This window comes from Oreochromis aureus, linkage group 15 (genome assembly GCF_013358895.1).
Source record: "Oreochromis aureus strain Israel breed Guangdong linkage group 15, ZZ_aureus, whole genome shotgun sequence".
NCBI lineage: Eukaryota > Metazoa > Chordata > Actinopteri > Cichliformes > Cichlidae > Oreochromis > Oreochromis aureus.
The window spans coordinates 26,012,843-26,035,936 of record NC_052956.1 but is presented as its reverse complement, the minus strand read 5'-3'; the positions used below and the strand labels follow the sequence as shown (position 1 = coordinate 26,035,936).

At 46.6% G+C, this 23,094-nt stretch overlaps 1 protein-coding gene across 5 annotated transcripts; it reads left to right on the top strand.

Moving 5' to 3' along the window:
* The first annotated feature begins 624 nt into the window (after positions 1-624).
* LOC116335136 (kinesin-like protein KIF26A) lies at positions 625-16,162 on the top strand. 5 transcript variants are annotated; one of them, XM_039599300.1, is made up of 9 exons: positions 625-642; positions 2,226-2,403; positions 4,029-4,185; positions 5,136-5,298; positions 5,998-9,115; positions 12,129-12,319; positions 12,874-12,897; positions 13,902-14,052; positions 14,333-16,162. In XM_039599300.1, the coding sequence occupies exons 2-9, from the start codon at positions 2,232-2,234 to the stop codon at positions 14,518-14,520; spliced, it is 4,164 nt and encodes a 1,387-aa protein (XP_039455234.1). In that variant the 5' UTR covers positions 625-642; positions 2,226-2,231; the 3' UTR covers positions 14,521-16,162. The 5 variants fall into 5 exon arrangements, with proteins under 5 accessions (XP_039455234.1, XP_039455233.1, XP_039455232.1 ...); XM_039599299.1 differs by lacking the exon at positions 625-642 and having other exon boundaries at positions 1,924-2,403; positions 12,877-12,897; XM_039599298.1 differs by lacking the exon at positions 625-642 and having other exon boundaries at positions 1,924-2,403.
* Positions 16,163-23,094: the final 6,932 nt, after the last annotated feature.

The following is a 23,094-nucleotide window of genomic DNA, read 5'->3' as shown; positions in this document are numbered from 1 at the left end:
CTCTCTCCTGATAGGCTGAGGTGTAACTTTCTGCTTCTTAGGAAAAACGAGTGGCAGAAATATGGTAATCCAGTCGGTGGTGAATGGCGCCTTGAGTCATTTTTGACCAGGACATGCATCTTCTGCTTGTAAGACTGCACGCCATTTGCGCACCTGGGTAAAATATCCACATGATGCACCACCGATTACTTCCAGGCTGGACAAATTCTTTAAATCAATTCCTGAAAAGTCACTGAAAATTTCAGTTGAATTGACCCTGCCTCCACAGGTAAGACATACACCATGATTGGTTCCTTCATTGGCTTCCCACCCAGAGCCTGGGCACATACAAGGTGGCTTATCTTAATGACCTTGTAGCCATCTCCCCTGGCTCTTCAGGGTGATTGAGGAGAGTATTTAAAAGTAGAAGGAAAGAGTCTGGTTTTCAGCCCCTCTTCTGTGGAACCAGCTCCAGTTTGGATTCGGGAGACAGGCACTATCTCTACTGTTAAGATCTCCGGTCTTTTTGCTAAAGCATATAGTTAGGAGACACTCACTGACCTCCTGGCTGAACTGGCGGCCATAGGGATTCCAGGAGGCACCGAGCCCCCTTTCCAGCCACTGACCTCATATCTGAGAGAAGATCCCATCTGTGGATCCCAGGTACAGGAAACAACTCGCACTTTGAGCACTTTTTAACCAATCACACAAACTGGCCTCTGATATAAATCGAGGACTGGGATTAGATGATATATAACCAATGATTACAGCTCAACAGCTCAACAATGTGTTCATCCATGGGGTGGCTGTGGCTCAGGTCATAGAGCAGATCAGCTACTGATCGGAAGGTTGGTGGTTCGATTCCTAGCTCCCCCAGTCTGCATGCCAAATATCCTTGGGCAAGATACTAACCCCAAAATTGCCCTCATTCATCGGAGTGTGAATGTGTGTGAATGTTTATTAGTTGTACTTGAGTTTAGGAGTGGGTGTGAATGGGTGAATGAGGCATGTTGTATAGAGCGCTTTGAGTACTCCAAGAGAGGAGAGAAGCGCTATATAAGAATCAGTCCATTTACCATCCAGGCCAGGAGGCACCAGGGCCCCGCCGCCGCTGAGAGAAGATCCCATTCCCAAAGAACCTCTCCTGAGTCCTTTCCTTCTCTTTGTTTGTCCCTGAACTACTCACTGAACTATAACCAATGATTCACTCAACAGCAACAATGTGTTCATCCAGGGGTGGCTGTGGCTCAGGTCATAGAGCAGATGTCCTGATCAGGTTTTAGATAACACCCTGGTCTGAACACACCTGAATCAAATGAAAATTGTTCATTCACCAGGCCTGTGTGAGAACTTGAGTTTAGAGTGGTGTTGAGGAGGTATGTTTAGCCATTTGAACTCAGCTGTGTTGGATCAAGGTCACATCCAAAAACCTGCAGGACACCTTTCCCTCTTTGTTTGTCCCTGAACTACTCACTGAACTCCTGTTCACTCTAGAGGCTTCTTCACTGTTGACATCTGTCCAATTAGTCCTGACCTTCCTCCTCCTCCTCGTTCAGCTTGTTTTATCTCCCCGGGCTCCTTCTATCTGTGCTCACTTTCATTTTCTTTCTCTTTTTCTCCTCTCATGCAGACATCCTTCCTTTTTTTTCCTTTATCAAACCTCATTCTGTCTTACTTTAACTTTTATCTCGTTCATTTTCTCTCTGAGAGGAAAGAAGGATTTCTACTTTGAGCCAGAAGAACATCACAGAGCTGCAGATGGCAGGAAGATGATCACAGTCTGGTTTCTGTGCTGCAGAATGATTTAAAGCTTTGTTTCAGTCCGAGCCTGACTAATATGGGGTAAACTCTTGGCGGTGTCTGCGCCTGATTCAAAGATGCTGATGTGTTTTAATTGCCTGATGTTAAATTGAGTCGAGGAGAAAGACATCAACATTGGATAAATACAGCTTCCATCAGGGTCATAGCTCAGTGAAATGTGAATGTGAATGCATCCATTCTCTTCCTCCTGTCCTGTGGTGGTTCACAGACTCTGTGCATATAAATCTAAGTTGGATCTATATGCACAGAGAAGAAGAGCTCTTCCTTACTGCAGGATCTTCATCATGTACACCTGCAAGCAGAAGCTGAAAACATGGACTTTCATGCTAGCCCGCAGCATTTCACCAGGAAGCATGCCTCTGTTCTGTGCAGCCACCTCAGTCCCAGCTTATCTGCGTCTCATTAGCTCTTTCTATCAGCTGCAGAACCAGATGGAGCTTCGGGCGAGCAGTGCCGAGCGAGCAGCATCCTTCCTGGATGCTGCCCTGGCAGCAAGGAAGAGCAGCCGAATGCCGAACGACCAGGAAGTCCGAAGGAACTCCCACTTCCTGTTTACCCTGCACCTCTACCAGGAGAGGCTGGACAAGAGCAACAAGGCAACCAGTGAGTGTGTGCATGGTCGTAATTGATATTTTGCCAGAATTATTAAAAGTTGCTGTGACGTTAAAACTCTACTCATATTTGTGGACCAGTTTCTCAGCTTCTTCCTCTTTTCAGTATGTTTGTTATGAGGAAGCAGAACCTCAAGCAATAAAATCTAAACCCTTTAAAATTCACACTTAAGATCACTGAGGGAATTGATAGTATACCAGGAACATACACCTCACTCCTCTGACACCTGATGGTTTGTGGACTCCACGTTTTGAAGGCTGTGACTAACCAAAGAGAACACTGATGGCAGGTTAAGCAGATACATGATGAACTAATGCTCTACATGGTTCACTTCTGACACTGTGTCAGACAAGTAACTGGAGATGCTCGGATGAAATGGCTGAGAGATTCAGGCTGGGTGGAGCTCTCTGAGTTTGAGACTCCATGGTTAGCGTTAGCGTTGTGCTTGGTCTCCCCTCCTGTTGAGATATTCACAGACGTTTCTGAAGGTGCAAGCAAGGTTGGTGCTGAGTGTGAGGAGTGGAGCGTAGCGATTCATTCCAAACAAATTGTGGATCTGGGTAAAAGCAGGGCGATTTGAAGAGAAACTGGTACTCAGCATGTCACAGAAAACCTAAATGAAGTCTGAAAGACTTATTTGGTTCACCTGAAGCGAAATGTGCTAATCCTTAAACCTCCCAGCATTACACAGACCTGCACACACGCTCCAGCTGCAGACTCATCAGCTTAGCAAAGACTTGGAGCAGCAGCAGGTTAGAGGCTCTGACCCCGAGACGAGAATAAAAGCTCCCGTTAGTGACCATGCAACTGTGAAATTTGGCAGCTCAATTAGCCGTTAGCTCTTTTTTTCCACACTCCAAACATGTAGCTGCTAATTAGCTTGGTGTTGAATTGCCAACATGCTCAACAGGAGCATTTACAAGCAGAGCTGCTACACTAACGCTGCCTCCAACCACGTCTACCTGTCAGCAGAGCCGCTTCCTCCGTTACTGGGCTTTTATGCTGGAATAAATCTGCATGGCTAACGAGGCCTGATGGCTTGGCATCCTGCAGTGTTTATAGAGTGGTGGAAAAGCATCCACTCAGCGGCGCTCAGCACTTTCTAAATCTTGCTGATGTGGCCGGTTGATGGTTCTCGCCATCATTACTCTGAATTAGTGAAATGAGCAGGCAGTTAAACTGAGAGGAGAGATCAGACTGATACTGAAGCTTAGTGGGATGCAGTTGGGACGCGTTCAGATGAAGCTTCTTTAACATTTGCACATGCATGTAGGCCTAAATATGTTTCTACATTTGGTTAGTAATGTATTGGAGCCATGATCTGATGACTCGAGATTTGCTGCAGGACTTAACGTCCACAGATTTATAGCTTCAGCTTGCACACAGCCCACAGGCATTTTACATAATTCCTATCATTCACAGACGAGGAAGAGATGTCTTTACTCTAACGGCTGCTTGGTTCCTGATAAATGATTCAAAGCAGCCAATAAGTTATTACCAAAGCTATTGATTATGTTTCTGTCTATAGACTAATGAATAGATTGTTGTTTCAGCACTAATGAGCAGTTAAGCAGGCAGTGTCATACACTATAAAGCCCACCCAATCTGCATGGCAGTGTCCGGTCGGAGTCGCCTCCACCTCCTGGATTTGGGCAGCTGCGAGACGGACATCAGCAGGACCCGAGAGGGGGGCGGGGGACAGTGTCTGTCGCTCTCGGCACTGGGAAACGTCATCCTCGCCCTTGCCAATGAAGCCAAGCACGTTCCCTACAGGTGCGAGCATTTTGATGAGCTCAACGGGGTCAGAGGTCACAGCAGCCAAACAACAGATGGACCAATGATCCCTGTGAGGGGGGGGGGGTCAAGCAGTGAGCTTCAATGAGCTTTCACTCAGTGTTAAATGGTTGTTTATCCTGATGAATAAGTCACAGTAATGATAACTGATGTGTATGTTCAGTCCTTTTTTGCTCCTCACATTTGGTCTTTTCTGTTTAACACTTATTTCTGGATATTATTTTTAAATTATATTGGTGAACTTTCACCCCATCTCGCTCCTTCATCCCCTTTTCTGTTCATTTGTGAAGCCATCAGCATCACACGTGTTTTATTTATGGAGTGAATATCTGCACCAAAGAATCTCATCAGTTATCATCCACAGACTTCAAAGACTAACGTACAAGCCTGTCAATGTAGGAATCTTTGATATCTTTATGTTTTAATGTTTTTTAATGGCAAGCAACCCTTGAGTTGTTTGATGCTCCAGTCACATCCATTATTAAGATGTGTTTTTTCACACATTTACGTGAGTGAAGTTAGTGAGTTGAAGTTGAACCAAAGAAAACCCCCAAACGAGGACCTGTGATATTTTAGGTCAGTCAGTGGCTGGAGTTCAGTCGTGTTGGGTTAAAAAGGAGAAAAAGCTTAGAATGTAGTATGTAAATTCTGTGTTTGATCCGTCTTCTGTAGCGATAGTCCAGGTCTTTTCAAAGGCAGAGTTTCATGAACATTTCAGTCTGTCTCTGCCTCTGGATCACATGTGGCGTGTAGTTCAAAGTAGGCTTCATTAATGGGAAATGAGAGATCATTCCTATTCCTTTTTGCCTATCTGTGCCAAACTGTTGCGTGGTTTAATGAATGGTATCTGCGGCCCCGTGGGGATTCTCATGCCCGCGGCACGTCTTCTTTTTTTGAGCTAACGAAGCATTTCTTAATGTATTATTCAGGGACAGCAAGCTCACCATGCTGCTCCGCGAATCCCTGGGCAACATCAACTGCCGCACGACCATGATCGCCCACATCTCCGACTCTCCGGCGGGCTACATGGAGACACTGACCACGGTGCAGTTGGCCTCCCGCATCCACCGCTTGAGGAAGAAGAAGTCCAAGGTGCTTCATCTTTATTTAGGTTTTCTTTCTGGAGCTCATTGTGGCGGAGGTCACGGATCTCTGGTACAGTGTGCAAAACACCAAATGTTATGTCACCAATACAGAAACCGTTTACTCACATGTGGATGAGATTGATTAGGTTCTGATGGTTGTTAGGTTGAAGTTCACAGAAAACTGCACCTCGAACTTAAATCTCAAGTTTTTGTCTCTGAACATTAAACATCTATAAAACTGAAGACAAAACAAATTCAAAGGACATACTGAGGTTTAAAAGTTATCAAAGTCTTCACACCATTCTTTGGGATTTCCAAACATTTTGGGCTCTAAATGAATTTTCAATGATTTCTTGAGGCTGATAACAATAAACCCCTCGCATCTATAATATTAATGAGTTCAGAGTGTCATGTGCTCATAATTCACCGACTTTTCCTATCATGGTTTGATAGATAATCAATACCAGTGTATCTACAGGGATGGGCGTTTGTGTGATGAGCTGGGCCTCATTAGGCAGACTAACATGCTGTATTCATATGTTGAAGATTGGAAACCAGAGTTAGCAGCATATGTATCTCACTCACATTCATTTTAATGTAACACAGTGCATGGGCACTCACGTAATGATTTCCCTTCAGTTTAATCGCTGCATGCTCCAGCTCTCTTTAGGAGGTTAATTCTGTGTTATTTCTCTTTTATTTGCAGCACACCTCCAGCTCGTCTGGAGGGGAGAGCTCCTGTGAGGAAGGCCCATCCTGTCGGCCTCCTCGTCTTCGACCCTTCCACCCTCTGACCGTGGCCCTCGACCCGGACGTTCCGCTGCTACTCTCGAGTGATCCCGACTATTCCTCCAGCAGCGAGCACTCCTGTGACACTGTCATCTACGTTGGGCCGGGAGGGAAGGCAATCTCAGACCGAGAACTGAGCGACAACGAGGGTCCGCCTTCCTTCGTTCCCATTATTCCGTCCCTGAACAAAAAGCGAGTCAAAGATGCACCCAAGTCCGACGGTGACCACTTTAAGTGTAACACGTTTGCAGAACTGCAGGAAAGACTCGACTGCATTGATGGCAGCGAGGGCCCGGCCATGTTCGGCACAGAGAACAAATCAGTAGCGCTGAAGGCTCAGAGTGGCCCTCTTAAACCCATAGAGGCAACGTCTCCACCCAAATCTGAGAAGAACTCGTCCCACAGGTTCTCAGAAAGCACACTGACAACATACACAGATAAACCAGATCAGGATCAGCCCAAACTACCTTCAGCTGGTGGCTTCATGGAGACATCCAAAAGGACGAGTGCAGATGGAGAGAAGCTTTCAGGCACCCCCGTTCAGCCATGTGTGGTAAAGTCAGGGGGGGCTCCAACCCATGACTCAGAGCCTGTAGTTCGAGAGAAAGTCTACCTCAGAGGAGCTGTACCCAAGCCACTGGCCTCACCGTCCTTACCCAGGACAACCAGGACGGCACCTCGGCCTGGGGAGGCTCTCAGCAGGACTCCGCCTGTCGGTATGAGTCAACAAGGAATGAGGCAAGACCAGCCACCCAAATCTGAAAGCCCTAACCCAAACACAGACGGAGCCACTCACACAAGCAGGTACCCCACGGAGGTGAACAACCTCCGGGCCTCTCTGTTAGGACGATGCCTGGACGGGGACTTTCTGAGGACCACAATCACTCTGCAGCAGCCCGTGGAGTTGAATGGAGAGGACGAGCTCGTGTTCACAGTTATAGAGGAGCTCCCGCACAGCCTTGTCTCAGATAACGGCCGTCCCTCCAACCTCCTCAGCTTTAACACCAACTGCTTTCCACAGGCTTTAGCTGCTGGCTCTCGTCCGGTCAGCATCATCAGTAGTATTAATGATGAATATGATGCTTACACCTCTTTACAAGAAGCTGTGGGACCAGGCACTGATGTTGGCACTGAACACCAACAAGGTTTGCTTTCCCAACGTGACAAAAAGCAGCCGTCTGTTGGCTCATGGCTTTGTGAATCAGCTGAAGGTGATGGTCTTCATTCACAAAGCAGGCTTTACCTGAGGGATAAAACGATGGACAACGCCGCCCTTCTGAGCTCACCAAGTATATTCCATAAACAGTCGTTCTTACAGCATGGCATTAAGAGCTCCTTAAACGACAGTGGTGTCTGTTTTTCAGAGCTGGAAAGCAACCCCGCTACCCCAAACAAACCATCTTTTACCAAGTGCCCTCCTTCCCCCGAGACAGCCAAAGCATCTCTGAAAGGCTCTCTGAAGGTGAAAGCCAATACCCTGAACACATCAGTGTCAGCACAGATTCCCCGCCATGCCACCCATTCCAGTCTTCCCAGGAAAACCAAGCCTACCTCATCTTCAGCTGTCGGCTGCAGCAGACAGGAAGGCAGACAGGATGATGTTTTGCTTCAGCGAAGCAGTTATTGTGATCCCAGAGAGGCGGAGTTTCTTTCTGCAGGTAAGCCAACAAGAAGTGGCATGACTAACGTTTCCTCCAAGAGGTCCGGAGGGAACAGCAACAGTGTACCTCGCCCACCAAAGACACAGATGTCTTCTTCAGCTCAGAGAGTTGTTGATGGCTGTGAGAAGTCCAGCAGCAGGAGAGGAGACACTCTCATCAAATTGCCACGACTCACTCGGGGCGCAACAACTCTAGGAACCATTTCCACCCCCCAAGAAGCTGCATCAGTGATCAGTACACTGAGGTTTTCATCACTGGGAAAAAAGGCAAATGGACAAAAAAGCAGCACAAAGTCTGGACAGTCGAGTCAAGAACAAAAATTAAGAATTGTGCTGTCTCCAAGTGCCTTAAAAACAAGCAGCAACACCGGAAAGTCCTCAGAGGAGGAAGTGCATGTCAGGCTCAGAGCTGGTTCATTCAGCCACAGGACATCCGGCTTAAAAACTGAACACAGTTGTGCAAGGACATCCTCAAGTCTGAAGACGCAAGGAGCCAAAGCAGATTCTTCCAGGTACTTTGGGAGTCTTATGTCTTTGGAAAGGTGCGACACTCCAACCTTAGCTGCGTCCAAACCTGAGCTGTTCAGAGAGAACAGTGGTGCTACATCTGGAGGAAATGGCAGATCCAACAGATCAGTGCCAAGACTCGGTGATCCAGCATCCACCTCCACATCAGCCTTTCCGTCCCAAGTTCCAGCTGGTGTTTTTGCAGCAACCAGCAAACTGTGGCAGGTCCGCAGTGGCAGCGGATCAGGAGCAGCAGCTTCTGGTGGACTGAAGCTTCGAATGCTGTCTGCCAGCAATTCCAAGAGCCCAAGCTCCTCCCCCAAACCACCAGAGAATGTAGCTGGATGCAACACCAACCTACCTTCCAATGGCAAGTCCCCATCTCGCTCTGGAACGGGAGCCAAGACAGGAAAAGGCACCAATATGGGCACCAAGCAGGCCATCGGCAGGGCAGCCAACAGCCGGATTAGCGAGTTAGTTTCAGGTAGCCAAAGGAGGATGTTTGGTGGTGGAGGTGGAGTAACAGGAAGCGCCATCCCTGGCAGCAGGACCGGTAGCATCACCAGATCACCCCTCAACGCACCGCTGCCATCACCTTACAGCAAGATCACAGCGCCTCGGAGGCCACAGCGCTGCAGCAGCGGGCACGGCAGCGACAACAGCAGCATCCTGAGTGGGGAGCTGCCCCCCGCCATGGGACGCACTGCCCTTTTTTACCACAGCGGGGGCAGCAGCGGCTACGAGAGCATGATCCGAGACAGCGAGACAACCGGCAGCACCTCATCAGCGCACGACTCTATGAGTGAGAGCGGAGCATCCTCATCAAACAGGAGCCGAGTTTCTAAATCGCCCAAGAAGAGAGGAAACGGTGAGTGCATGCCGCCGCCAGGGATGGGGTAACGTAACTGACACAGGTAACACTTTAGGTTCTGCTACATGCAGCACTGCCCCTTTTTTACAGTGATCAGATCTGAAGAACAAAACTCTTTAACACATTGACGTCTCTGTACTCTGTCATAGAATCCTATGTACAGTGCATATAATGGGCTCATCAGCTGAATATAACATGAATTCAGTTCTAAGGCTCAGTGGAAGCTGAAGATTTTTTAAACCACAGTGCTGACACAACAGTGCAATAGAAAAGTGCAGCAATGACAGTGGGTTGTGCAAAAAGTAGCTTGATGTATGAGTGTGTGTGTGTGTGTGTGTGTGTGTATGTAAGATTGTGCAGATAAGTGCTTTTCCTTTTTTTATCCCAACATTATTACTGTAAATATTATGTGGTATGTCAGCTGCTGTTCCATGAAGGGCCACATAAACAGCGATGTCTGGTTACCCCTCCACCCTTTGTGTCTGTCAGCAGATCTGCCCCGGTCGCTCCCACGTTAACCTCATGACAGCTCACATAGACATATACGAGCCTTTCCTCTCCGAGCGATGGTATCTATGCAGTTATGGAAACGCAAAACGCAAGGTTTATGGATTTTATGAAACAGCGGCTCGTGCAGAGGAACGTGGAAGCTTTTCTATCTCAATGAGATATTATTTAAATAACCTGTGAAATCATTACAGCTGATGGCCAAAATTTAAATCTCAGATTTGACATTTAGCAACTATTTCTCCGTGCATTGACTCAGAAAGTGAAGGAGCCATAAAACTCGTCTCTGCTGAGAAATTAACATATTTATGGCTTTTTCCAGCATCCATCAGTGTGTGATGATGGCTGCTCGCTACAATATTCCTATGAATGCTGAGCACACTGAGAGTACAGGTGCTATTGCTGTGGGATCATCTATCAAAGGCAGCTCTCCTCCCTGATATCTGAGCGTGTGAAATTATCTCTCAGCCGGCGTCTTTGTACAAAAACTTGACATGGGCGCGCATCATGTGGCATGTGGCATGCCGCTGCCGCGTCCCAGCTCCCAGCAGCTGATTGCAATTCGTGCGGCAGGCAGGCCGGCGGCCTGATGCATACGGAATCGGCGCTCTTGTGATCTGTCTGCCATCTGCCTGTGGATCTCGCCTCATTTCTGCCTCATGAATATTTTATGAGGACAATTCCTGGTGCACATATCCAACTCCAATTATCACTCACACATCCTCCCATCCACTCCACAGCCTCCACAGCCTTCACACTTACTCCTCCTCGATCTGTCATCGTGTCTGAATCCTCATCAGCGAGCCCGGATATTTTTAATAATCCATAACAGCTTTTTGTTTGTGGAGCACACGCCTGCTTCTGCTTTTACTTGTGAACCTAATTTGACAGCCGCGTGTACAAAGTCTTCAAAAATACGAGTGAGGTCTTCAGGTGGACAGCAGCGGCCTTAAAACCTGATCAGCAGCACTAATGGATGTTGACACAGGAGGAAACACCACAGAAGAAGACGAGGCTAATTAAAAAATAATGAGCTGCGTGGGCTGTCTGCTGAAATCAGCAAGCTTTATTAGCTTATTGTGATATTTCACTGGCTCGCCTCTCTGACAGACAGACAGCTTTCTGTTAGCGTTTGGCAAGCGTTTACGTTCTAGCTGTGACTTCAGGTCCATCACCACCTGCTGCTGGTATTTAAAGGCAGCGTCACACATTACAAATAAAAATGTTTTTATGGCCAATGTGGACAGATTCAAAGTAAATAAAGGATAAGACTCTACAGCTGGCTGATATTTGACTCCTTACTTATTGTTTAATAATGTCTTGCACGGTCAAAGGAACAGTTTAGGACACATTTCACTGTGTGTTGTACTTGCATGATGCATGTGACAAATAAAGAATCTTGAATTGTGTAAAGGAGAAACATCCACAGGATGTGACATTTATCCTCGCCAAGCAGCCCCGAGTCCTCACAACCGCCTGACACACTCCAACACAAACTGCACACACACAAAAACACAAAAATCAGAGTTTTACTACATTAGCATGCTAGCTGCTACCTTTGGTACCAGTTCATAGCTACAGTCACCGGTCTGTGCTAAAGCGTGTGACTCCTTCAACCGCCCTTCATCACACATGTTCTTGTAGTTTGTGCATGTCCGGCTAAGGTGCTGATTTAAACTGTGGTTCTTGAAAACAGCACCACAGACTGAGCTTACAGCTTTTCCTTTGACTTCAGGTAATAAAGAGTTTTTAGTCCGGGCCTTGTTAGAAACGCAGCATCGCAGGTTGGTCAGTAAACATTTATCTGCACATCAGTGAAGGTCACATGGGCTGGACAGGAAGGTTTAAGGGGCAAACCTGGGCCACGGCCCATGAAATGCCCAGGTTCTTATATAGCGCTTTTCTACTCTTCTGAGCACTCAAAGCGGTTTACACAACTCTTGCATTCACCCATTCACATTTTCTTAGTGCTTTCTAACTAACATTCACACTCCGAAGGATGCATCGGAGAGCAATTTGGGGTTAGTATCTTGCCCAAGGATATTTCGAATGCACACTAGGGGAAGCCAGGAATCGAACCACCAACCTTCCAATCAGTAGATGGCCTTCTCTACCGCCTGAGCTACAGCCACCCCGAGCTACAGCCACCCCATGGTCTGGTTTAAGGTCATGTGGTGCAGCTGCGTTACAGCCTCGATAACCCTGCCTGTTATTGAGTGCTGTCTTTTTAATGACATCACTGGCTCCTTGACACTGACTCAGGTACCTGCTCAGAGCACAGGTGTGACTAACTTCCTTGCTGACTGCAGCTTTAACTGAGTGAGTCAGCTGGCTGAGAGCATTCAAACACCAGTCTCTGAATCCAAGGTTCCCGACAGGCCCTGATGTTAGCTTTCGCAACTGGAAACACCTGCAACCCTAGCCCTGTGAACCTTACCTGACACAAAGTCTTCTGCATTTACTGATCATGGGTTATTTAATCTCTTTCCTTTTCCTCCTGCAGGGTTCCTGCGGCGGCGGCTGATCCCTGCCCCACTGCCGGACACCTCCTCCCTGGGCAGGAAGGTGGGCAGTCAGTGGGTGGACCTGCCCCCGCTGGGCGGCACCCTGAAGGAGCAGTTTGAGATAAAGGTCTATGAGATTGACGACGTTGAGTGTGTGCAGAGGAGGAAGGAGGCACTCATGGGCTCCGAGGTGAGTCCTCCACCTGACCAGGAGGTGGTGGTTAAATAATGACGTGCTGCTCACATGCCATTCAGCATTACAGCTTGCCGGTTTAGTCCCCTCACGTGGAGGCCGTGTTAGAACCCTCCGCTTCTCCACGATGCACTGACAACAACGACTCATACACAGCTTCCTGAAGCAGGTGGAGTTTCATCTGGACCCTCAGCCTCAGTCTGATCGCACTCAGAGGAGCTTTTTTTTATCCAAATCACATATATAAAGCAGACCGTGGTCCTAAAATCGAACCTGAACCCTGACCCAGGGTCAGAACACTGTACCGTTAGGGGGCGCCCAGACTGAAGCTCAGACCTGTCAGAGTAAAGTTTAGATAAGAGTGATGGGGGGGGGCGCTGTGCTTGGCTGGTCTCCATGACAGCCGCCTCTCTCAGGGTGAACGGGTCATTAACCCTCGGCAGAGCGGCGTGTTGGGCTCTGATTTATTGTCAATTAGAGGAAGGTGACGTGCTCTTCATATCCAGAGCACTGCTCGGTGAGTAATCGGCTTCTCTCTGTTTGTGTCCCAGCAGACGTTCCACGATGTTGAGAAGGTGAGTTGTCCTTTACACGTTCATTCCTACATTCCTCCAAACAAACCATCGATGACATGAAACTCGAAGCACAGAACCGGTCCTGGTGTGGAGGACCTCTGTGATCCCACCGGAGAGTGCAGGGTTAAAGGTCAGAGAGGGTGCCGGTCTGACTGGTGGCCGGTGTAGAGACGCCAACATGGAGGCCGTGTAGTGTGGCTTGTCTGTGCTCAAAGTTTTGTCTCACACACTGTCTACCTGTCGTGCTTTTGTGTGTTTACCTGTTCACACTGGATTCATTCTGCTCGTTTCACCTGTCAGAGTTGCTTCCTGTCCTGCTGCATCTGTTCATGTGTATTTTACACCTGCATGCTTTCCCCAAATCCCAAATTGTCCTGTAGCTCTAAATGAAACGAGGCTTTCTTTCCGCTGACACCGAGACCTGAATCGGCTTTTCATCAGCCACTCACTGGTTTCACTGGTTTCTCCTCCCATGGGCCTCGCTGAAGTCAGTCACGCCTGTGTCATGGCCCCACATGAACAGTTTTTGATGGCCTGACTGGAGTCAGTCAGTCTGACTTCACCTGAGACTCTGGCCTTTTTGATTGGCTGTGTGTCACTGAGAAGTAGCTGCAAATGAAACATAAACACACAGTTAATGTTCAGGTCACTTATCATCTGGATGATCAACTCTTTTATTACTGCACAGCTGCCCACATTTACAGACTTTCACAATAAAAACATCCCAGGATTTTCAGAATAAAGTGCTCTGAGGGGTAGCTGTAATGAAGCGCAGGTATGATCCACCTCTCTGTCACCTGCTCATCCTCAGCTGTCCTTAATCCTCCTCTGATCACAGATTAGCACCGCGCTGACTCCTAATTAAAGCCAGACACAGGCTGGAGTCTCGAAGCAGGTTAGGAGAAGCCTCGTGCTAATCCCCCCTCCTCTTCCTCATCCTCTTCCACACCTCTACAAGTCAGCGTGTGCTGGTTCGAGGCTCTGACTGTGTGCTCGCTCCTCAGGGTCTGCTCTACTTCAACGCCCAGCTGAGGATGCTGGAGAAGCGGCAGCAGCAGATCCAAGAGCTGAAGAGCAAACACGACAGGCTGAAGGCGGAACTGGAGGAGGTCAAGAGCTGGCTGATGCTCCACCCGAGCAGGTGGAGTGGAGAGTGTGAGTATGAGCCACAGCGCGAGGGAGCTGGTACTCATATAATAGATCACTCAGCGTTTAAAAAGCCGTCAGTGACCGGCTGTGATGTTTCTGTGATGATGATCCACAGAAACTTTAGAGTTCAACTTTATGTGTTCGTCATTAACTGAACTTGCCGACGAGACAGGGCCAAGCATTCAGAGATGCTGTGCACGAGCAGCTGAGGCAGCATGGTGATGTCATGGTACAAACGTTGGCCCGCATGCATCTGAGTAACTAACCGCTCTCTCCGTGTTTGCAGTTGACATGGACCAGGACCTGGACTGCGAGTCCCAGGAGTACCTAGAGGCTCTGGCTCAGGCCACGGGGGAGCTGGAGTACTGCGTCAACCTGTGCAAGTCCCGCCTCATGATGGAGACCTGCTTCGACATTACCGTGATGACGGCAGGTGCCGCTGCGCAAGGTAGCCGTCAGGAGGTGGAGGTGTGAGAGGTTTGCCGACTCATCGACAGGAAGACTGAAGCAGACTTCCTGTCGGAGCAGAGCAACAAACAGCTGATCAGAGATCAGATCTCAGAGGACGCAGCTCTGCAAGTGCCTTCTATTCACGAGCTCAACGACTCTGTGAGCTTGTTTGTCATGGTGTTTTTTATGGTGCTGAATTCATCCATCAGCAGACCCGAGTTTAGGAAAAAAGATTCAGCTCCAGCGTGGACTCTGTTCACCTGTAAGCTCCACCCCCGAGCCTCAAACCTGAAGAACCCAGAGCAGGACCATGGGTTTGATCCCGGCTCAACCACTTAAACACTCGAATGGATGTGAACTAACTCTGAAGCTGGTTTTAGGAAACCGGCTTGTTCACCCCGAGTTCAGCCTGCTCACGTTCTCAGTGACTCAAAAAGATGTTTCAGCAGGTAAAACATCTGTGGCAGCATACATGATGACATCATCTGCACCGCAGCCAGAATGACAGAGCAGGAATGGCATCTAAATGACAAATGTACAGACAGACAAATGCACATTAAAGGGGACGTGAAACACTGAACACATAAAGGGTAATTTACCCAGTGCTTCTGCTCTCACGCTGACACAGATGTAACTCTGTCTGTGACGCTGGGTTCAAGAAATCATAGCAGTTAGCAGTAATGTACACTTGCAGTGCAGGAGCGCCTGTGTGAGCCAGGTGATGGTGGTTACCAGCTCAGAGTACCGAGCAGGCCAATCACCTGATGCAATCAGAGCTATTGTATCCAATAAAATAATCTCTCTGTTCCCAAACACATCCTGTAACAGTCACAACATGCTCATCACACAACGATCAGGGTGTCCCATCAGCACGTCTGCAGGGAAATCAGGGGTCAAGGAGAAACAAAAGGAAGCGATGGCACACGTTTTGTTTTTTCCTCACGTCATCTCTCTGACTGGATTACTTCATATTACAGGTGAGGACCAGCGAAGCCCCAGTATGGGTAAGGGAGACTGTAAGGTGGGGGACATGGTGATGGATGTCAGGATTTCTAGTTGTCTTTAATATGTTGTGTTTGTGGTTTGATATACATCCTGCCACATGTTTGGTTGTTTGGAAAAGAGAATATTTTATTACATAAAATAGACATCGTGTGAACATGTACTTTAACAGCTGATGGCGTGCTTCGTTGCACCCGGTGTGTCGGTCTGCTGACTCACACAGGCTCTCCTCCACAGTCCTCATTTATAAAGTGCTTTACAAACCCCAACATCATGGCTAACAGCTGGATTTTCCTGTTTCAGTGCAGCTAACCAAACAGCAAACAGCCACTTCCTGCTACAGGCACAGACAGTAAAGTGGACACTATGTAGACCCAGGGTGAGATCTAAAACCTGCAGGACACTGGCCCTTGAGGCCTGGAGTTGGGGACCCCTGCTCTATCCATTCTGTCACTAGTTAGCTAGCATAAACTAATGTGAGTCTATTAGCCAACCACATGACATTATGTGCATTTCATGTCCCCTTTAATCAGGTTATTAGGGGTGAGGTTGTCCACCAGAAGGCGCTCTGTAGGTTCCCTGTTTGTAATGCCACAAATACAACCATCTGCATAAATGCGTAATCACTGACTTGATGTGCCAATAAAACAAGATCAAATTTAAACTATGGTCTCCTCTTGGTAAATAACAACTCGGATGTGTTTCTGAAAGAGAACAATGATCCGAAGGTATCCAATTTTAAAATCACAAAATAAAAGCTAGAATGTCGGTCAGGTGACGTCACGAGTCATGTGACTGACGATCGCGAGCTGCCCATTTTAAGTCGAAGCGTCCAGAACAGGGGTGTCCGTATATTGACGTGAAGAATTACAGTGCAGTTTTTTTCTGTTAGGGAGGATGTGTTTGTTATTGAGTGTAATGTAAAAATAAGTTCTTTAAAAAGCCAAAAATGATTTAATATGAAGGCAATATGAGCAGAGAGTGCATTTTTATTTTGTTAAATACGAACAAAATGATAGCACAAGTGCTGCCACGTGTCTGGCCAGAAAGAGAGGGCCAATGTGTTTATTTGGTAGTTCAATGAAAGACTTTAGTTAGTTAAGAGTGAGGAAAAGAATTTGCGTTCACGTTTGCAGTTTTGTCTTGTTATAGACTATCTGAAATTTTAAAAACCAAACAAACAAAACACTACATTTTCAGAAATATTTGTGGGTGTTTTCTTGTTCGTTTCTTTTTTACTACTTGAACACTAAAGTGGCCCTCCAATGAGATGATGGTGCCAGGAGTGGCCCACAGCTCATTTAAGTTTGAGACCCCTGGTCCAGAAGAACACTGATGTGTAAAACCTGCAGATCTCTGACTGAAGCCCTTCCAAATTATCAACTATCAGTCACTTGTGGTTGCCTGATCAATGGTCTGCATGCACACTCACTTCCTGTTGGACCCTGAAATGTTAGCTTGTCATGATCCATCCGAATCTTTTCTCTTCCACGAGTTCTACAGCCATCTGAAGATGTCTCTGAAACTCCAAACTGTCCCCAAACGCTTTCTCAGACAGAACGAAGAACATCAAACTCTGAGCTCCAAACATGGCCCCACCTCCAAACACAGTATACTCTCTGAAGAATACAAAATAAAAGCGTGGCGACTGAAGTTCAGAGTCAGCTGTGAGGATGTAAAATGTCAGATTTCCATCACATGTGTGACGTGCAGCAGGAACTGACACGCTCAGACTCAGACTCAGTCCGAAGAGAGCAGATGATGTTTCCCGTCTCAGGCTCTTTCTGAAGTGGCTGCATGAAGCATCGTTCTGCATTGTGCTCTTGTTTTTGTTCGTCAGGTTTCCTGTTTTTCGTTAAATTGATGAAATCGCTCTGCTGATGTGACGTGTTAACTGTCAGTTAACGTGTTAACTGTTTCCTTTTCTTTGTTTTTGTACTGTACAGTTTTCTAACTATTTGTAAAAAAAGAGGAGTGGGTGGGTTGGCGAAGAGGCAGCGTCAGGAACATGAATAAAGATAATAATAATAATAAAGATTTCATCTCATGTTTTTGTTATTTGGTGAACTCTGTTTGTGCTCCAGGTGGACTCGTTACACTGCAGCACTTACCAATCACACATCAGCATATGGCAAGTCTGTAAATCAAACCTGACCCAACAGAGCTCAGCTTTATCAGGTCGCCTGTTTAAAGTTCTCCATACAAGAGACATCATCATTCAGGAAATGCTCCTCCTCCTCCTGCCCGCCTCCTCCTACTCCACCCCTTCTCCTTCTCCTATCCTCCTAATCCTCCCTCCTCCCCATCCTCCTCTCGTCCTCCCCTCCTCCTCCTCCTCCTCCTCCTACTCCTCGACAGTTTCTGCTCCTCTCACATCTCCAGGTCCCTCACACACCTGACATTTCACTTCCTTATGGGTTCACAATTGAGGATGAGGAGGTAAAACGTCTAACAAATGTCAGATGAGAGGACTCTTCATATCTGAGGCCGCACTGAGCATGCCCACAGGTGTGCAGACAGGTGTCATCAGCTCTGCTTCAAACGTGTTAGTTTATGTCTACCACATCTAACCAGTTCCACCTTGCTTTTACAACATCAGGGTATCTCAGTGTTTGTGGGCGGGATCTGAAAGGATTAGACCACACATAATTCTGAAGGCATGGAACATTCATGTATTTGCAATTAAATCTCAAACACAGAGGTTCGTTTGTCTCCTGCTGGGTGGACTCTTCCCTGTATCCCTGACTTTTCTCTCAGGCCTTTCAGTAGGTCTTCATGGACTGGACATCCTTCTTGTCACTTCATGTAACCAGGCAAACTCAAATGGCACAAGAAGCTGAATACATTCAGGCCTTTGCTCAATTACTATTGTTCACTGGTGGAAACAACCTCTCAGCATCCTCCACTGATATATATATTTAACTCAATCATTTTAAATTTGTCACCTGACCTGATTGCCGTAATAAACATGTTAATATTTGATTATGAACTAACCTCTATAATATAAATTCATAACATAACTGCCAGTTTTTGTGTTCAATAAACACTTTGATGAAATGATAATTAATGCAATCACATAAGATGATGGTATTTGTAAACACAATCCCTGTAATTCCACAACTTCCTGTCAAAGATGACTTCAGACATGCTGTGTCAGGTCAGTAGGAGGTAAACGCTCTAACAAATGTCAGATGAGAGGACTGGTCACCCGCTGACTGAGGCCATCATCTGCAGGAACATGCCTAACACTACACACAAAGAAGTGCAGACAGGTGTCATTGAACAGTCATCATAGTTCAAGTACGTGAAATTGGTTTAAAACTGTGAGTTCGGCAACAACCAACCAGTTCACAACCAACATGACCGCCACAGATCTGCACCATCTCAGTGTTTGTATAATAACTTACCTGAAAGGATTAGACCACAGCTCCTTTGTAGGCATGGGAGCCATTGACATTAATTATTATTGCACCTCGTTATAAATATAAATATTATTGTCTCCTGCTGGGTGGAGTTTCCCTGTTTCCCTGACTTTTTCTCTTTACCTTTCAGTAATAATCTTCCTGCTCTAAATCAAAGGCCCTGTTAATTCATGTGACCAGGCTTCACGCAGCCATGGCAACACAGATGAAAAAGCTTTTGTCCTGGGTGTGTGTGCCGTGATTATGCTGTTGTTCAGAGGTGCGAAACAACCTACCTCTTCCTCCAGGGAGGAAGAGGATGTCCAATGATTTTGGCATGTTGTCACCTGACCTGATTTTCTGTGGAAACGCCACTGTCACACACTGATTATAAACTCAGCACACTCGAATGGAGCAGCGGTACTGAAAGAACTGAAATGGTGGATGCCTTTTTGATGGATTTTACAACAGGAGCGATATGTCACTGCAGAGGTTTGAGTATTGGACCTGACATCGCCATCACAGACAGATGCTCACAGATTATGAATAATTAATAATTAGCTGACCCGTGAAATGTGAGAGGAGCCTGGGACTAAATATTCTCTGACAGACATGCCTGTCCTCTTAGGTCTCAGTAACACAGACCCGACAGCTTGGAAGTGCGTCTTGCTAGATGAAGCTGTGGATCGTGGTCAATCTTTGAGGCTGCCATCATCTGCAGGAACATCTCCAGCAACAATAAAAACTTTGTAATGGTGAGGTGGTCAGCCTGCTTCCAGCCTCTGATGTGGAGCGATTTGGATCGGCTCAGCGTTGATGCTGGACGCCGTCACCGTTTATCGGGGTCATTCAGAGTCTGCAGAGTGTTCTGTGTGCAGTCTTTGAAGAAGAGGAGCAGCAGTTTGACGTCTCAGTCTGAGCTGACTTCAGGTTCCTGACAGCTCAGTGATGAAAGGTTGTGTTTGAGCATCGTGGTGATGTCGCTTATCTTTACCTATGAGGACAGTGAGCGGCTTGTCTTCCTCTCCGTCTCCGAATTCTGCCATTAAAATTTGTTCCTTCTAATGCATCAGCTGAACTCTGGCTGAACTGAGCCGTCACCGCTTTAAAGGCATGTCTGATCAAACAGGAAGTCAGCTACAGTGAAGGCTGATGCAGGGAGAAAACCAACGAGAGCCTCCATATTTAATCTGATGAAGGCAAGGGAGGAGGAGAGGAGGAGGACAACAACGACTTCAATGCTGTGATAAACAAACCTGAGCTCCACTCTGGTCTTCTCACAATTTGAGTTTCTCCTGCTGAGCTTCACATCATGTCAGAGAGCTGCTCTCAGACCAAAGCTGTGATCAAACTGGCACAAATGAGATGGGTTGGAGGTGAGGTCAGCCCTGAATTTACATGCAACGTTCACGTCACTGACCAACATTCATGCACTCACAGTGTGTGTGTTAGTGCTGCACATGGAACACACATGGAACAGATGTGTGACACACATCATCAACGTCCAGATCGATTTCTGTCGTCGTGGTCCCGTGCTCACCTTACACCTGGACTCTGGAGGGTGAGGCAGGCTTTTCTAGAAAAGTATGAATCCATTGTTTTCAGATTATTTTTAGATTAATTCTTTTCTTTGTTCCTGATCGGCGAGACAGAAACGATGTTCTCCTGGAGCTGGTGTCCGACCTCAAGGGGTTACTCTGACCCTGAGTTTGTCGGGACCTCGGAGATCGCTCACTCTGGGTTGGTTCAGAGTTCAGCAGTGGTGTCATATGATGCATTTGGACCTCCACAGGTGAAGCTCACAGGGTAAAGGTCTGAGCAAAGGTGTGCTCAGGTGTGTGCAGAGACTGCCGCCGTGGTTCTGTTCCTCCTGCAGGTTTAAAGAATCGATCTGTCTGATGGCAACCTACAGGTCACCTCTAACTGCTGCTCCTCCTGCGCCTGATTTGCTCTCCTCGCTGTTATTAGGGCCCACAAACACGTCTAGCTCAGATAAAATTATTATTTTTATTGAGATAATTATAAAATCTACAAGTAAAGCAAAAATATCATCTCAAAAAAGGAAATGTTTATATTTAGTTTATGTTAAAACTGCTCACACTCGTACAGTCATTTTTTATTTTATTTTTGTTGTTTTTTAGGCGCCACAGAAGTTTAAAATCAGATTGGATAAATTTACAGTTTGAGCACAGAGCAGAGTGATGAATGATTATTATTAATGATTAATGCTGTAAATGGTTCACAGTAACTGACTGCATTTAAACAGTGAAATACAATGAAACTGGGATTAAAGTGGAAATTATTCACACTTTGTTTCTTTTCTTTTTAACATTTTCTGTCGTTTAGATTCATTCAGATGGAAAAATGTTTGACTTTGAGTTTCTTTTGCCAACCTGATCAATAAAACAAATCGATCTTCATCAGAACTGTGAGAATAATTGATCTTTTATTGGGAACATGTTCTTTTTTTACAAACATGTTCACACTATTTCCTGGTTTGATTTACTGCTTCTGCTTAACATACCGCGCTTTGAGTTGTGTTCACTCTTATGATCTTTAACATTCAGGAGACCGGTGAGCGTCACCCATCAGCTGATTTGAGGAAGAGGGTTAACCTGCAGGTCAGAAACAATCTGAGCTCCTGAGTTTGAAGGAGGAGGAACCAGCTGTTTGTCATGAAACACTTACTGTTTACATAAACTGTGACATCACAGCCAAAGGGCAGCTGCCTGTCTGTTTGTGTGTGTGTGTGTTTGTTTGTTTGTTTGTGTTTGTTAGTTTGTGTTTATTTTTGTGTTTGTTTGTCTCTGTTTGTTTGTTTGTTTGTTTGTTTGTTTGTGTGTGTGTCCCATGAGTGTCGGCCTGACGATGAAGTTGCTGACATCAGCTGATTTTTGGCTGGCTGATCTCGTCTCTCCCCAAGCTGAGGGAATCAAACCTTCGGCAGATTCTAATGAATAAAGAAGAAACTTGGATCTTTACTGAATATCAGAACCAGCAGCTCTTATCAGTCCACTTAAGGATCAATATTTGTTCTTCTGTCAGGGTAAATCCATCCCATCAATTCAGGTGTTTTTGAAATCCTTTGTTGGTGCCCCTTGGTCTGAGGTCTGAGGCTAAGCTGAGGATGAGGCGGTCAACCTTCATTATCAGACACATGAAACTTCCTGTTTCAGTTTGTCGTCCATCGTGCTTGTGAGGATTGGTTCTTTCAGCTTCATGCTGCCATCAGCTGACTCTCTCCTCTGAGGAAACATTTCTGCTGCAGTTTCAGCACACTTCTCCACTGTGACTCTGAGGAGCTTGAAAAGCACCTGGACTTCTTTAAGATTGCTTGAGCGTTTCACCTCTCATCCGTGAATCTCCTGAGCTCTAAGGTCAAATGGTGTACCTGATCTTTTCTTTCATGCTTTTCTTCAAGCTCCTTAGACTATGATGACTTCCTGAAACCCTCCAGGTCCACTTAAGACTATTTTTCTAGCTTCTGTGGGTAATTCAGGTGTTTCTCCTGTTTAGTTTGGTTTGATCAGACAAAGCTCTGCAGTCAAAACTGGGAGGGGCTCAGTGTGTGCTGGGACTTCCTTTGATATCCTGTGTCTCTCCGGCGTGGGCCTCAGCACATCTGATCTGAGGTCTGAGTGTTGAACAGCAGGAGGAGCTGATGGTGAACCGCTCAGATGATGAGCATGTCTGTGTCTGCCACAGACTCACACCTCCTGAAGGTGTTTCCAACTGGCACCCCAGTCGCTGTGGGAGGGGCTGATGGGGGACAGGCCGAGTACAGGAAGGTCATGCTGGGATGAGATCCTGTTAGAGAGCGTGATCGGCTGATCTGAGGAGGTGAGAGGAAACTCAGAGGTGAGCTCCATCAGGTGTGACCTGTGACCTCCTGAAGAGCAGTCTGCAGGCACACCTGGATCCCATCATTAGAGATTTATGGTTTCATGAACTCAGCTGCCCGCCTGTTTGAACTCAAGCCTGACTCTTGACCTGCAGCAGGTCTGAAAGTGTGACATTATCAGGTGACATCATACCTCTGAAGCTTCATACCTGATGCTTCACCACCTGCTCAGCTTTTATTTAAGATAAGATAAACCTTTATTAGTCCCACATGTGGTCACGGCAGAAAGTGGACAGTACAAAGTTAAGAGCAGCAAAAATTAAGAAAAACAATAGAATTGTATAAAATAAAATA

Bases quoted from the DNA above. Each gene is read 5' to 3' on its own strand.
- LOC116335136 (XM_039599298.1), top strand. From the start codon at position 1,968: ATGCATCCATTCTCTTCCTCCTGTCCTGTGGTGGTTCACAGACTCTGT. The intron at 9,116-12,128 runs GTGAGTGCATGC...TTCCTCCTGCAG, and splicing joins GCCCAAGAAGAGAGGAAACG to GGTTCCTGCGGCGGCGGCTG. The intron at 12,320-12,873 runs GTGAGTCCTCCA...TTTGTGTCCCAG, and splicing joins AGGCACTCATGGGCTCCGAG to CAGACGTTCCACGATGTTGA.